This window comes from Sminthopsis crassicaudata, chromosome 2 (genome assembly GCF_048593235.1).
Source record: "Sminthopsis crassicaudata isolate SCR6 chromosome 2, ASM4859323v1, whole genome shotgun sequence".
NCBI classification, from domain to species: domain Eukaryota; kingdom Metazoa; phylum Chordata; class Mammalia; order Dasyuromorphia; family Dasyuridae; genus Sminthopsis; species Sminthopsis crassicaudata.
Genome location: NC_133618.1, coordinates 256,145,676 through 256,160,715, shown reverse-complemented (window position 1 = coordinate 256,160,715; position 15,040 = coordinate 256,145,676). Strand labels below are relative to the sequence as shown.

Below are 15,040 nucleotides of genomic sequence, written 5' to 3'. Positions count from 1 at the left end.
AGGAAGGCAGAGACAAGAGTTATACAGGATGGGGAAGACATGGGTGGATTGCCATATGTCCTTTTAGGAACTATCCAGTTTGATGAAGTAATGGATCCATTTGAGTGTCTCAGTATAAAAATGATAATTATAATATTCTTTACGTTAACTTAAATCTTCCAGTATTTGTAATTAGAGGACTTGGGTCCTTATTTGCCTCTGTGATCTTGAAGTTATTTAAACCCTTGGGCCTCATATTCCTTAGCTTATAAATGAGGGCATTAGACTGGACTTTGAATTTCTTTCCATTTCTAAATCTATAAGCCTATGAATCCCTCAGCAAACACCTTGTCTTTTGATTTTTACTTATTCTCTCCTAGGTCTCCCAGACACTTGCAGAAAGATGCCAGATCCCATATGGACAGAAAGGATAGGAGGTTCCCTCCCCCAAAGCCTTGAGTGCTGATTGCTTCAGCTGAAATGATAAGTATTTCATGGTTTTATAAGAAAATAAAAGATTGACTCCTCTGCATAGGCACCAGCTGCTGTGACTGGTACTAAGCCCACCATGGGGCTCAGAGGGAGCCAATAAACCCCAACATAGGTAGACTTCTGCAGAGTTTCAAGTATCCTCATTACTGCTCTGAAGCCTATTTATTAGAGATCCTGTGCTTTGAAAAATGCTGTGAGCCATTAAAAAGGATATCATCCAGGTTGAATTTTCACAGCATCTCTTTGCATTTGCAACTGCTCAAGTTACCTTGCCCAGGGACCAAGAACTCAAACACAGTCTCAGAAAGGTACTTATTTGAGCAGGTGAGAGACAAAGCTGGTATTTATGAAAGTGGACAAGGAAGGGCAGAAGCCTGTGATCCACCTTTAAAAGCTGCAGACATTATAGTTTATGGAAAAACATCCTTTGCCATCTTACAGAAACGAATGCTAGTTGACAAACACAAACTTCTGGTGCATGTGTGCTTGTTTCAGCAAACATATCACAAGAGGCTTCTACAAACGCAGATGTGTGGTTGCTCACAAGAGGGACACACTGTCACCACTTCCCCCTGTTCACTTTGCTTGCTCTATATCCACACCTGCTGCTATACTACACACCTGTGGCTTGTTAAAAGGACTTTCTGGTTTCTTCTTCTCTGCCAGGATCAGTCCTCATGTTGAATTGATATACACTCTGCAAATGAACTCCTTTGTGCTTAAATACCCACTATTCTTCAAAAAGCAAGTTGATCAGGTCCAGATTCACTAAGAAAATTCAAGGTGAAGCCTTTGCACTATATTGAGCCTATATTTACTCATTGTATTTCCAGGTAGTTTTCTCCATGCTAAGCAAGTAGAAAAGTTGCAGGTTGGATGGATCAACCAGACTTTGGCTTCCTAATTACAGGGGGCAATGACACGGTAATTTCCAATTATACAATTCAGGTATAAATCAGGAATATATTGAGGAGAGCAGGATTTCCAAGTGAGCCTCAATAAAGCTCAGTCTCTCTTGCTACAAAGCTCTTCAAGTTTCCTCTTACAACAAAACATATTGTCTCCTATCTCCCAAGACAGTAACTTGGCCCAAATATAAAGCTGCTTAAGCCTTGTGAGACTGAAATTCTGAGCCAAACTTCATCTCTAAGTGTTCAAGTTCATTTAATCTTGGCAAAAAATGTGCTTCCAATTTCTAAGGGAAAAAGTTTTTTTTAAAGGTTTCAGTATAACATATCCTTCCAGAAATATATCTGACAAATAGAAATTAGCATAATGGGCATCGATTTAAAGCTACAGTCTTCGGCTCAATGATTCCTGTAGAAATCTGGGCATTACAGAGACAACCTTCATTAGAATCCCTGAAAAGGAATCCTGAGTCTTTTCTCACAAAAAATACTGACCACTAAACAAAATAATTTATTTGCAAGAAGGCAAAACAGATTAGGCATCTAGATGGCACAGCATGTAGAGTACTGGGCTTAGATCCCAAAGACTGAGTTTCATGAGTTCAAATCTGGCTTCAGATTTAACATTTACTAGTCATGAAACCTTGGGCAAGTCACTTAACCCTGTTGACTCAATTTCCTCATCTGTAAAAATGAGCTCCTAGAGAAGGAAAAGGCAAACTACTGCAATATTTTTGCCACAAAACCCCCAAGTGAATTTACAAAGAATCACATGTGACTGAACAACAAAGCAGGTAATTTTGCCCTGGCTGAATCTGGACTAAATTTTCTTAAATTTTAAAAAGTTCATGGAATTGTATGTATAAATATATGTGCATATGTACAGGTGTGTATACATAATTTCAATATAAATGATTTCCTTTATAATTTTAAATTAAAAACATTTCTCTAAGAAAAGAGTCCATGGGCTTCACCAGAATACCAAAGAGAGCCATGACACAATATCTTTGTCAAGAAAACTCCAAAAAAAGTCCTAAAGAATTGGACACAACTGAACAACAATTGGAATTGGGACACATTTAGAGTTAAATAAACATTTTCTGGAAGTTAAACACCACCATAAAAAATGTGTGTCTTTCTCTCCTATTCCTTTATCAATTCTGTCCTTCTTTAAGAAGTTAATGAACTATACATATTATATATATACCATCTACTTCTTGGGCAGGGAATGTGGCGCTAAAAGAAATAAGAGGAGGTACAAGAAAGGAAAGGAGTAAGTCACCTGAAAAGTGGGAATTAGGAAAAGAGATTCACAGGAGTGAATGGTCGAGGGGTAAGAAATTTGAGAGGAATTCAGAAGCTACTTCATCAACTCCAACTACCTCTCTGGGGCTATATTCTCAATCCAGAAATCCAAGGGAGCTATATTATGAATCCAGAAATACAAGGACAACAAGATAATAACTTCAGACTGAAAGTGATCTCAGAATGTATGGTATCCAGCCTCCTCATTTAGGAAATTAAGTCTCAGGGAGATTAAATGACTTCTCTAACATTCCATAGGTCTTAAGAGATGGTGGCAGGATTTCAATCAAATTCTCTGACCCCAGTAGGCACTGTCCTTCTCTTTATGGGATTTTCATTTTAAAAGACCTTTATTACCCAAGATTGTCCATACTCAACTGAATGGCAGGTTTCTCCTTAGGCATTAACAGGAACTTATTAGGATCACAGATATTGGGGTGGAAGGGACCTTGGAGGCTGCTAAGTCCAATTATCTTCATTTTACAAACAAGGAAACTGAGGAATAGAGACTTTAAGTGATATACAGGGTTACACAACTCTTGTTGGTGGGATTTAAATTCAGGTCTTCCCAACTCCAAATCCAGGACACTATCCATTACTCTACTCTGCCTTCTTTGTATTAGTTTATATTTAGGCAAGATCCTGGGACATTTCCACATTAGTGTCTTTAAAGTTCATCCAGACCAGAGCTGGAAAGTTATATGACTGTTCTTAAGTTTTAGAAGAATTCATCATCACATTAAAAATAAAGCTGCTAGAAGTGAGAAGAATTTCAAAATATTAAGGAGAAAAAGAATGGGATAGTAGTCATAGTAGAAGCAATAGCAACTGCAGCAGAAAGAGGAGAAGAAGGAGGAGGAGGAGGAGGAGAATCAGGAGAACAAGAAGAATAAGAACAACAATAAGAAAATAGTAGAGTAGGAAGAAAAAGAGGAGAGAAACAACAAAGGAGACCAAGAAAGTAGGAAAGGAGGGAGGACTTGAAGGACAGGATTGAGAAGGGAATAGGAGAGAAAGATTCATACCTTGTATGGTGGTATTTAATTTCCAGAAAATGTTTATTTTGGAGTTATTAGCTCTTAAATATGTTCCAATTCCAATTGTTGTTCAGTCATGTACAATTCTTTGGGATCCTGTTTGGGATTTTCTTGACAAAGATATTGGAATGTGTTGCCATTTCCTTTTTGAGCTCATTTTACAGATGAGAAATCTGAGGCAAACACAGTTATCCCAAGGTGACATGGATAATAAATGTTCCTTGCTGGATAGGAATTCAGATCTTCCTGACTGTAAGCCTGGCATTATGCACTATATCACCTAGCTACCCCCTCCAAAATTGGTAATCACTCTGATATTAATTTTTTCCTTTGCCCCAGAGTACTTCTCCTAAATGAGGAGTCTCATCCCAAAAGAAATGAACATGGACAACCCTGACCCATTCCTTCTTGTTATAGACTGGATGGCTGACTAGAATGGGCAGCTATGATCTCAAATCTTTCTGTGGATTCAGAGGGCTGATTCATCCCTCTTCCATTATAATAATGTTCAAACCATGGGTCCTGTTTTCTCTCAAGCCATAGTCACCCACCCATTTCTGCTTTCATGAAAGCCAGAGTTCATAGGAAAAATGCACACTGAATTCTCTAGCTTTTATCAGCTGCCTCATAGTAGAAGACATGAGCTATGCACTTGAAGAAACCACAGAAAGAATTCTGGGTGGTCACAGAATGGAACTTTCCCTAAGAGAGTTTTTTCCTGGTTGGACGTAGTCAACTTTAATTCTTTACAATTCCTGTTCCCTATCCTGACTATTCAGTAGAGGTTACTTATCTATGATTTTCAAAGGCTTTCATGTACAAGAGAGATCAGATTTTTCTGTATGACTTCAGAGGACAGAACTAAGACTTGTGGTGGGAATTACAGTAGATCAGATTTCAATATTTGAAGCCACAAGAAAATGGAATAGATTTTGGTTTGTTAGGAAGTAAATTCCTCATCCATGTATTTATTCCAACAGAAGTTATTTTACTTCTTAAAAAGTACTGTAGAGAGGAGTTCTACTTTGGGCAAGAATCACACTAAATAGTTTCTGAGGTCCTTGTTAACTCTTGTAATCTATAATTTTCTAAAGAAAAAATGCTATCTCCTATCATTCTTACCCAAGAGGCAACAATAATAGTTCACCTTTACAAAATAATTTATAGTTTACAAATCACTTTCTATACAATAACCCATGAGGTAGATTGTTATACCTGGAGTACTCAAAGACTCCTGGATACTGATAGGGTGGGAGGAGAAGTCTCAGACAGTTATTGCATCAGCTCTGTCTTAGAAAGGATTTATGATCATAAATTCACTTATAATAGAAGTCAAATCCTTAGCAACTGGAAAAGTATCAAGCATAACAACTGCCCAGAAAATTCCCCAGAAAAATGGAAAATTTACTCACAAAATGCAGTTTTCCAGGACATTTTCCCATAGCATAGAACACCAGAACCATAGGATTATAGATTTGAGTCTGAAAAGAACCTTAGAGTTCATCTATTCCAACTCAATCATTTTATAAATGAGGAAACTGAGGATTATAAAAAGTCCTTTAAGATTACAGAAGTAGCAAGTATCAGAGCTCTTAATCCAAATCCAGCCATCTTTTCATTAGAGTCACCAAGGAAACTTCCCAATGATCCAGACAATGTAGCACCACTTTTTCTGAGAAGAAAATGCTCTTCCTGGAGAAAATGCTCTCTATATTAGTTGCTTCTATTTCCTTTTCTCTCTCACACTTTACAACCTTTTGTTTTCTGGCTTCCAAACTCCTCACCCAAATGATACTGTTTTCTCTAATGTTGTTAACCTGATTGTAATCTTTTTGAGAATAAGGACTATTTGATTTGTGTGCTCATTATCCCAAAACTGAGCACAGGATCTGCTATATACTAGACACTTTAAAATGTTCAGTCATTTTCAGTACTGTCTGTTTCTATGTGACCCCATTTGGGATTTTAATTTGCTATTTCTTTTTCCAGCTTCTTTTATAGATGAGGAAACCAAGGCTAATAGGGTTAAGTGACTTGTTCAGGGTTACACAGCTATTAAGAAATTTTAGTATTTAGTAAGAAATAATAAGTATTAGATTATTATTATTATTATTATTATTATTATTATTATTATTATTATGTAATCAGATTAGATGTGAACTAAGGTCTTCCTGACTCTAGACCTGACACTATCCACTGCATCACTTAGCTGCCCCTTTCAAAATATAACCTGATGGAAATGTTGCTCTTGCTTTATCTATGAGGATAACATATTGGTAACGCATCTGATATGTACTCCTTTGTCACAGAGTACTTCTCATTGAGAAGTACTATTCTACTATTCTATCCACTACTCCATTTATATACTTAATATTCTGCACTCAATAGGTCCTTAATAAATACTTGTTAGTTGATTGAGCCCTGGAGACTTACCTGTATCTGTTTTTTTTTCCCTCAAAATCAATTGAATTTGGACAAATAATCCACAACCACAATTAGCCAAATTAACTACCGATAATAGATACCACTTGTCCATCTTCCAAAAGTTTCCCTAAATTTCCACCTTTGTATTTCCTCAAGTAATATTGCAATGCAACCAGGCTGTGACCAAATCTACCACTTTTTCTAGCCACCATCCATACTGAGCAAGTTTCAACCAGTTCCTTCTACCATTACCTCTTGACATTGGCTGGTGCAAACAAGGCTAGTATTATTCCCACTTTACAGAAGAGGAAATTGAGTCTAGGAATGTTAACTGATTTTGCCTATAACACAAAACTTGCAAGTGTTGAAACTAACAATTCAAACCAGATCTTCTCAGCAGGTTGGTATGTTATCTCAGTTATCTCAGTAGATAAGTTATCATGATTCTGATCAAGATGAAATAGCCTGGCTTCAGCAAATCCCATTGCTTCCAGGGAAAAAATTGTAAATGATCAGTCTTCAAAGTTTTCTCAGTGTTGCAATTTTTCTTCACATCTCTACCCCCTATCCCCAGCATAATTCAACTAATGGCAATGGTTCTAGCTTCTTTGAGGGTATGACCCCAACAGATAATTGTAAAGAAGACACTGCATCCTTCTAAATGTACATTGCACATATGGGAAACCTCTGGGTGTTTGGAAACTCATCTGTGAAGCTATCTTTGAGCAGGTGAGGCGAGATGGTGACCTCATCCATCTGTTGGGGAAGGCAGTTAGGGTGGGGAAGGAGGAGCAGAAGAAAGGGACAGGAAAGTTCAGGGAATTGATTGAGGAGCTTCTGCTCTCATCCAGAAGCAGCTTAAGTATCAAGAAAAAAGGAAAAATGAATAGCATTTTTTTCATCATCAGCTTCCAGTTCACAATTAGCAAAAGTCACATGGTTTGCTTCCCCCTGAACCATTCCATAGACAGCCCTGTAGCTTTTCCTAAATATCGAGGGGGCAGTGAAACCTACCCAGAATCCACACAGAGCCTTTTAAGACTTTTGCTATTGGAGGCTAGTGAACTGGACCAGATGGGGAGAAGGAGCAGCAGAGTTTGGAAACCTTGGAAGGCTGAGGGGAGGCTGGTACTGTCTGTGCCCTCCTCTTTGAATCTCAGTTCCAGAAATCCAAATGACTCTTGGACTGAGCAGCCTGCCCACCTGAGGGGTAGTTGGCTGGAGGACACAAGTGTCTGACCAGCATCTCTCCTCACCTAACAAGGAAACACCACATGGACCAGAGCAGCTTGAGGCAATGAGCAGTAAGAAGTAGCAGTAATAGCAGCACTAGCAGCAGCCCAAGACAGCCCCAAACAGCCCTTCCTGAAGGTCTAAAGCCCCCAAAGCAGGCAGGTGGACAGACAGGCAGACAGGCAGACAGGCAGACAGGCAAGTATTTTCTCCTTTTAGAGTAAGGGGTGTCCCCCAGCTTTCCCTCTGGGCTCAGCCCAGGCCCACAGGCCTTTGGATAGATGAGTTTTGGCTAAAGCCTCTATGGAAGAAGAGAGGGAAAGCAAGGGTGTCAACACAGGCCAGAGGAGATTCAAGTTGAGCGCAAACATACTTGAGGTCAGCAGAGTGTGCAGCCATGAGGTTTCTGAGGCTCTTGTCAGCAAGAGGACAACCAGAAAGGCTGAAAGAGAAGAGATGGAATATCTGGGTAAGGCCAAAAAAAAGGGGGGCAGGAAGGGTGAGTTGAGGGAGGGAAAAGAAGTACCAAACCATCCACACGTAAAATAGGCTTAAGAGTCAGAACCTGAAATTAGAAGCAACGCACCTGCGATGGGAGGCATAGTTTCCAGTGATGTGTCCACTGCCATCACAGCCTGGGGTAGGACAGCTGAATAAAGAAACAGAAAGTTTCAGTCCCCAAGAGAAACAGATTTGTGCAGAGATGAGCCCTCCTGTAATGTAGCAAGAGACCCTCCCTCTTCAATGAGGGCCTAGAGCAGATGAGGACAGAGATGGGGTAGCCAAAGCTCTTTCCAGGAGCAATTTCTTTTCTGGGAGTCCCTATTTCCACCAATAACTCATGTTTATGAAAGACATTAAGGTTTGTAATGTGCTTTACATACATTATCTGATTTGATCCGTATAATACCCATGTGGGATAGAAAAAAATGCAGATAGTTATAAATAAGGAAATGGACTCTTGTAGCAGTTAAGTGACTTGCTCATCATTAGACAGCTACAATGACCCCTTCTACATCATGGGAATTGGGATGTAGCACCCCAGCAATCCAGAAAATCTGTGTAAAATTTTTTGATTCTTGTTTTGTACCAGAGAAGTCTGAATTATTATAATATTAAAAGATAAAATATATTGGTATTATATAATACTGTGCATACATTTAATATATTTCTGAATTTATAAACTTTTTCTGTATTTTCTGGTCTTTATATGTTAAAAAAAATCTTTCCCAAAATTCCCATTTAATTTCTTATGCTGACCAGCAATATATTGAAACCTTAATGGGGACAGAACTGGAATTAGAACCCAGATTGTTCTATGATCAGTGTTCTTTTTAAGCAGAACATAGCTGATCTTTCTAATTTGTATTTTATTTAGTACAAACATTTTCTTCCCTAAAGGAAGAATCACACAAATTAGTATGTGAGGGGAAACCCCCCCCAATAAAATTCAAGTTTTAGTACCCCAAATCCTGGAGAACCAACTTCAGATCCTGTCTGCTGAGGATGAATTTGCTTCTTTTATTCCAAATATTCCCAAAATTTGTTTTGGTGTGAACAGAGAAGCAACTACTTTGCCCATTGCCACACTGGTAAGCACAGCAAATTTGTACATCCTCTCTCCTCATTCCTCCCCCCAGCCTGAATCCAGGGTCTTTACTGCTGCCCTGAAGGAGTGACTTAGGCTGTAATGCAGGCAAACCTCATATAGTGGGTTCCACTGAGAGTAGTCCAGAATTTAACTCTGAAGATTATAGTGGAATGAAACAATCTAATCATCCTGTCACTCAGACAAAGTCATATTCTAATCACCAGGAGGGACACTGAAATGCAGATAATCTGAGTCATTCCAAATATATTTGGTCTTATGAATACATCTCACCTCTTTAGAGAGGATTTACTTTCCTAATTATGCCCTTCTTGAGTTAATACTGAATAAATTTGCATTCTCTGAGCATACACCAGCTGTGGGGGAGGGGGAAAGGAAAATATTCCAGAAGTATGCTGGAATTAAAAATTTGTTTGAGATGACATATAGTGTGGATAATGCATATGTGGGAAATTGAGAATTATATGTACCCACATCTAAATTTGGAATCTTTATTCTGTGTTTCCCAGGCTCAGAAGCTTGGTTAAATCTAGTCATAAGGAAGAGAACAAGAGAGTACCCCATTCTTCTCAGATAGCTAGGATCTCCAAAGAACAGTCATACAAAGCAAATTAGGTTTCCTCTATATTATGCTTTTAATTTTAAATGACAAGGTTCTGCCTGCTAGATTCTGTGTTATTAAATAGGACTTTCAGTGTTAAAGAAAAACAACCCCAAACCAGAATATTTAAGAGGGATAAATCTTTCCCACCTCCTTCAGGATGGCACAGGACCATGGGACCATGATTGGCCAACAAAATGGGAATAGCCCACTCATGGTATATGCCCATGGTAATGGAGTGGAAAGAGGCCCTGAGCATTTGGAACTCTCAAACAATGGTAGTTTACTTCCCCAAACTTGGCCAGACAGAGAAGGAGACTTACGTGAGCAGCTCCTTCTTAATGTCCTTGGAGAGGAACTTCAGTTTAAAGTTGGTTAAGGTAACTTCCCCTGGATACTTCCTTTCTTCAAAGTTCTCCTCTGAAACTTCCTGGTCATCTGCTTCAGAGGAAGCAAAAGAATTTGCTGCTGGCTCTGACTGCAAAAAACCAGCAGGGAGAGTTTTTACTGACCAGCTGGGGAGTCACCAGCAGTAATGCTGGCAAGGAGTGGCTGGAGGAACCCTCCAGAAAGTAGCCCACCAGGTCCAGGGATCTGGCTGGAAGAGACTGCACAGGACAGTTTTCTATTATTTCTTCTGCTTTCCAAAAAGTGAGGCTTTCAGGGCCTTATTGTCTGAAAAGAGAAAGGAAGAAGGCACCATCTCTCCAAGCCAGAGCTCTCAGGGTCAATAAATAAATAAGGAATCAGATCCTCCTCTGGGGCTGGTTAATGAAGGCACATTCTCCAGCCTGTTGGCTTTTCTTGCCAGAGAGAATGCCAGATGTTGACCCCAGACATTTAAATCCCAATGTGAGAAGCTGTTCAGGCCAAGTGAGAGTTTAATAGCTGACATCTGCTTAACACTTTATGACCATTAAAAGTTCTTAAAAACATTATTATTAGGGGGAGCAGTTTGGTACAATGAGATGAACATTCAGTTGTGTAGTTAAAAGACTTGGGTTTAAATCAATTCCCATTTCATGCTAGATTTGTGATCCAGTCATCTCATTTGACTCTCACAAGAACCCTCTGAATATTGAAGGCTAATGTATAAAGACTGGTATATAAAATTGGAATATTGCTGTGGTATAGGAAATGATGAGATAGTGAATTTAGAAAAATATGGAAACTCTTGGACTTATTACGGAAGGTGCTGTCCACCTTCTGAGAAACAGAGGACAAGTGGAAATGAGCATAGAATGGTTTTGTATATATGCATATGAATGTATATGTGCATATATGTGTTTAATTATAATTATCTATGTACATGTATATTTAAATATATATGTGATTATATACATATATGTATATATACTTGTGTATGTGTAAATATATACATATATATCAATCTCAGTCTCTCTCTCTCTCTCTCTATGTATATATATATATATATATATATATATATATATATATATACACACACACACACACATACACACACCTATACACATCCATACTTAACTGTAGCCTTCTTTGGGGGGAGGGTGGGAGAAGAAGGGGGAAAAATAAGGTAAAAAGTACACAGCAGAAAACAAAAGAAAATCTAAAAAGAAGAAAAGATAGATATCTCTGATCACAATGTATAGTATTTATAATACAGGCTTTCTTGAAATGGAAATGTATTGCTTTATATTCTGAATCCTCTCTTTTGTTATGCTATGCACAATGTTTTTTTCCTTATTTTTATTTAAATGTAAAATAAATAAAGTAGAAAAAGAAAAAAAGAAGAAAAATACTTGTAAACTTTTTGAAAAAAATTCTAGGAAAACCTATCTAGTTAAGCACCCTCCTGTTCTTCCATTCTCTTGAGATAAGAGGAATACTCTTTACTATAAAGCATGAGTACAGGCTTTTCTACTGAGGCTTACATGGTCCTTTTCTTTCCTACTTCCCACCTGGAAGCAAATTATCTTTCATTGACCCAGGAGGACCAATGGGTCTGTCAGTGAAAGATGAGACATTTCTTGAGAGCCCATTCTCTGCTCAGGGCCAGAGATACAAAGAAAGGCACATGATAAACCTAACTACATTCTATTGGTTCTAGATAAAGTCATCTGCCCTCTACTAGATCACTTCACTTCATTCTCCCTTTTCCTTCCTTCCTTCCTTCCTTCCTTCCTTCCTTCCTTCCTTCCTTCCTTCCTTCCTTCCTTCCTTCCTTCCTTCCTTCCTTCCTTCCTTCCTTCCTTCCTTCCTTCCTTCCTTCCTTCCTTCCTTCCTTCCTTCCTTCCTTTCTTTCTTTTTTTTTTTTTTTGCCAAAAATAACACATGACTACACAATCATCCCAATGTGCACAAATAAACATGCTATAGGGAGGCATTGGCAGCACATATTGTATCTGAGACTGAAATAGGATGACTGTTTGACTTTGGTCAATAGTTAAAAAATCCCTCAGCTCCTTGGAGGACCAATTATGAACTAATGAACCTGTATCAGCATTCAGAGGCCTAGAAACCTATTCTTTCTTTCTAAATCGTAATGTTACCTCATGGAACATTGAGGAAACCCTAGTTTGAAGTTTGCAAAAAAATTTATATATACAATATCTTTTGATTTTCTCAAGATCCCCGTGAGTTAAGAAAAAATAAAAAAAGTATTATTACAGATGAAGCATCTCCTTCAGTGGTTGTGACATGTTCAGATCAGAGAGTACCAGAGATTATTCCTGACTCCAGATTCATATTAGCTGTATAACACTGGGCACTTAACTTCAGTTTGCCTCAGATTCCTCAACTGTAAAATAGGAATAATAATAATAGCACCTACTTTAAACAGGTGATATTTTTAAAAACAAATGAACAAACAAAAAACACAGTACAGTGTCTGGCACATAGTAGGCTATAATATAAATATTTTTATATTACATGATACAATATTATATAACATAAAATAATGTATTTGTTTATTCCCTTCCTTTCTACAATTCTGTGCTGCCTTCTGGGTCAGGAAGGCACATAGGTTAAAAGGAAAAAGAACCAGACTTACTCCTTAGAATTCTAAGGCAATTTTAGGCTTTTTATTCTTCATCAGGACTATTCTTTAGGCAGATCTGTGCACAATTGGATTACCAGTGTTTGAAAACCACTATGTCAATTGCTTTTCTTGTTCCCAGTTGTCTAGGCTGATCATTGTTTATACGAGGGGACTGGTAAAGATGACAAATTCATTTGCTTTGGGTGGTTCATTGGAACCATATGAGGAGCAAGGATAGCATTGTCTTGGGCACCTCAGTGCTAATTTTCAGGTCAGTGAAGTGCCCACATTGGTAAGAAACATTTGGAAGACTACATGTTGTTCATTGCATATAATCATAGTCAGGATCCCACACTATTTTAAAGGTCTGTCCACTCCATTCTTTGAAGAAGGTTTTGTGTGACTGTGGATTGTGAGAGGGTCATCACTACTGACTTAACCCAAGATAGTGGAAAGACTGAGCAAATTTAAAGATAACTTATGATGTGACAAGGAAAAACCACAACAATCCAGCTTCTCTCTGACTAATGGCTTTGGAAGTTATCCTAAGACCAAGGTAGTCAGAAAAACAAGGAATAGGGCTTCAAGGTATGGACCCAGACTTGACTCACATTCCTGAGGTCAAGAACGAAAGCCTTGGGAACATAAAACCGTTGCTTAGGAAAGGTCTTTTCAGAAGTGATCAGTAGGAAAATAAACCCTAGCAATTTTTGTCTTCCAATGCTACCCTCAGAAGGAGACAGGATTACTTGCCTCTTCATTTCTTCTTTGCGAAAGCTAACAAAATCAAAACCTAGAACAGGCATGTTTACATCACCCACCTCTTCAGGCTCCTCCTCTCGCTGACGGCTGGGTTTGGTATAGTCAATGGGGCCATCCCACTCATCCTGCCGTGAGGTCTGACTGGACTGGGGTGAGGTCATGGTGCTGCTAGTGGCACTGGTGCTGTTTTGGCGTTGGGAAACATCTGGGGATTTGACACTGGGACTGCTGCTGCAGCTACTGCTGCTTGGGAAGGCATTCTCCCGTTTGCGATGTTTGTTCATGCTTAAGTCCAGAGTCCCATTTTCATCCACCTCAATGTCCATAGACTGAAATTTGAAGGATGAAATCTTTCATTAGTCATTCTGCTACCTATCACGAGGGCATCTTAACCAAAATGAAAGATGTACCCTAGAAGACCTTAGTAAAATATTTCCTTTGTGAGATGATAATGGAAATCAATTCTATAGGCTTAAAAAAGCAACATTTCAGAAGGAAATTTCCTAGTTTTCCAACTTTTGAGAGACCCATGGGGTTTTGTTACTTAACTTCCATGGTCCAAACAGATACCAAGCCAAATCTATATGTACACTGACCTCTAAAAATAGTGTGGCATAATGGAAAGAATTTGGAATCAATAGATCTGGTTTTGAATTCTGCCCTGTCCTTTACAATCTGTGAGACCATGGATAGACCAATTGTCTTTTTTGAGTTTCACTTTTTTAATCTGTAAAATGAGGGAATTGGATTAGGTGTAGTCTTTAAATCTAGAATGCAATGATATTATTCTATTTGATTCAGTAAATATTTATTAAGCACCTGCCAGGAACTGTGGTAAGTGGTAAGTTATTTTGAGGATACAAATACCAAAAAAATCCTTGCCCTCAAGGAACTTAAGATCTAACAGGGGAAGAAAAACACAAAAGGAAGCTAAAATGGAGTGGGAGAAGGCACCCACCTCCTGAGCATAGTGAAGTGAGAAAAGTCTTGAAGCAGTACAACTATGTAGAAAATGAATTGGTATAAATATGACATGAAATTCAGGGTAAACGATTCATCTGGAGGGAACTCATTAACTTTCAGCTCTTCAGGGACCATTGATTAATCAAGGAGAATAAAACGATTGAAGAGTCTCAAACTAAATAGTTATCAACCCACCCTTCCAAATGATTCTATTTTCCATATTAATATCTGTGGGAGAAGATTGGCTAGGGCTTATCTCAATGGTACATTCCACAAAATCAACATCTGTACCTTCAAAACTAGAAATGGAGTAATTTTTTCACTGACTTCACCCATCTTTCACTTGGGCACATTGGTCATCTGCATATCAAGTTTTGTGAAGCCCCCATTATTACCTCTTCTTTACCTCTAACCCCCCACTCCCTGAACTAACCTTGCTGGAGAGATCTTGCTGCTTCGTGCTGAGATTCTCTGGCATTTCCCAGCAGCGGGTGGAGAGATTTAAGATGGCAGTGGCAGCCATGTGCGCAGCCTCGGCATCATGGGAGTAGTCGAAGCCTGCGGAAGAAGATGACGTGCTCTTCACATAACTACCGGAGGGGCTGTGCCTGGGGGAAGAGGCCTTTGGAAAAGGTTTGGCTGCAAAAAGGGAACAACATGGGCTGACGACACAACTTAACAAAAAGACAGCAGCTATTCATAAATTTGGGC

At 38.7% G+C, this 15,040-nt stretch overlaps 1 protein-coding gene across 13 annotated transcripts in view; it reads right to left on the bottom strand.

Moving 5' to 3' along the window:
* The window catches only part of MYT1 (myelin transcription factor 1), a 195,430-nt gene that overhangs the window by 40,959 nt on the left and 139,431 nt on the right, over positions 1 to 15,040 (bottom strand). For 12 of the 13 annotated variants that reach the window (XM_074288940.1, XM_074288945.1, XM_074288942.1 and 9 more), the window contains 5 exons: positions 14,763 to 14,968; positions 13,426 to 13,695; positions 9,912 to 10,066; positions 7,965 to 8,027; positions 7,752 to 7,820 (listed from right to left, as the gene is read on the bottom strand). In XM_074288940.1, the coding sequence (XP_074145041.1) occupies positions 7,752 to 7,820; positions 7,965 to 8,027; positions 9,912 to 10,066; positions 13,426 to 13,695; positions 14,763 to 14,968 (763 nt within the window). The remainder of the gene's footprint in view (positions 1 to 7,751; positions 7,821 to 7,964; positions 8,028 to 9,911; positions 10,067 to 13,425; positions 13,696 to 14,762; positions 14,969 to 15,040) is intronic. The other variant, XM_074288939.1, reaches the window with a different exon arrangement.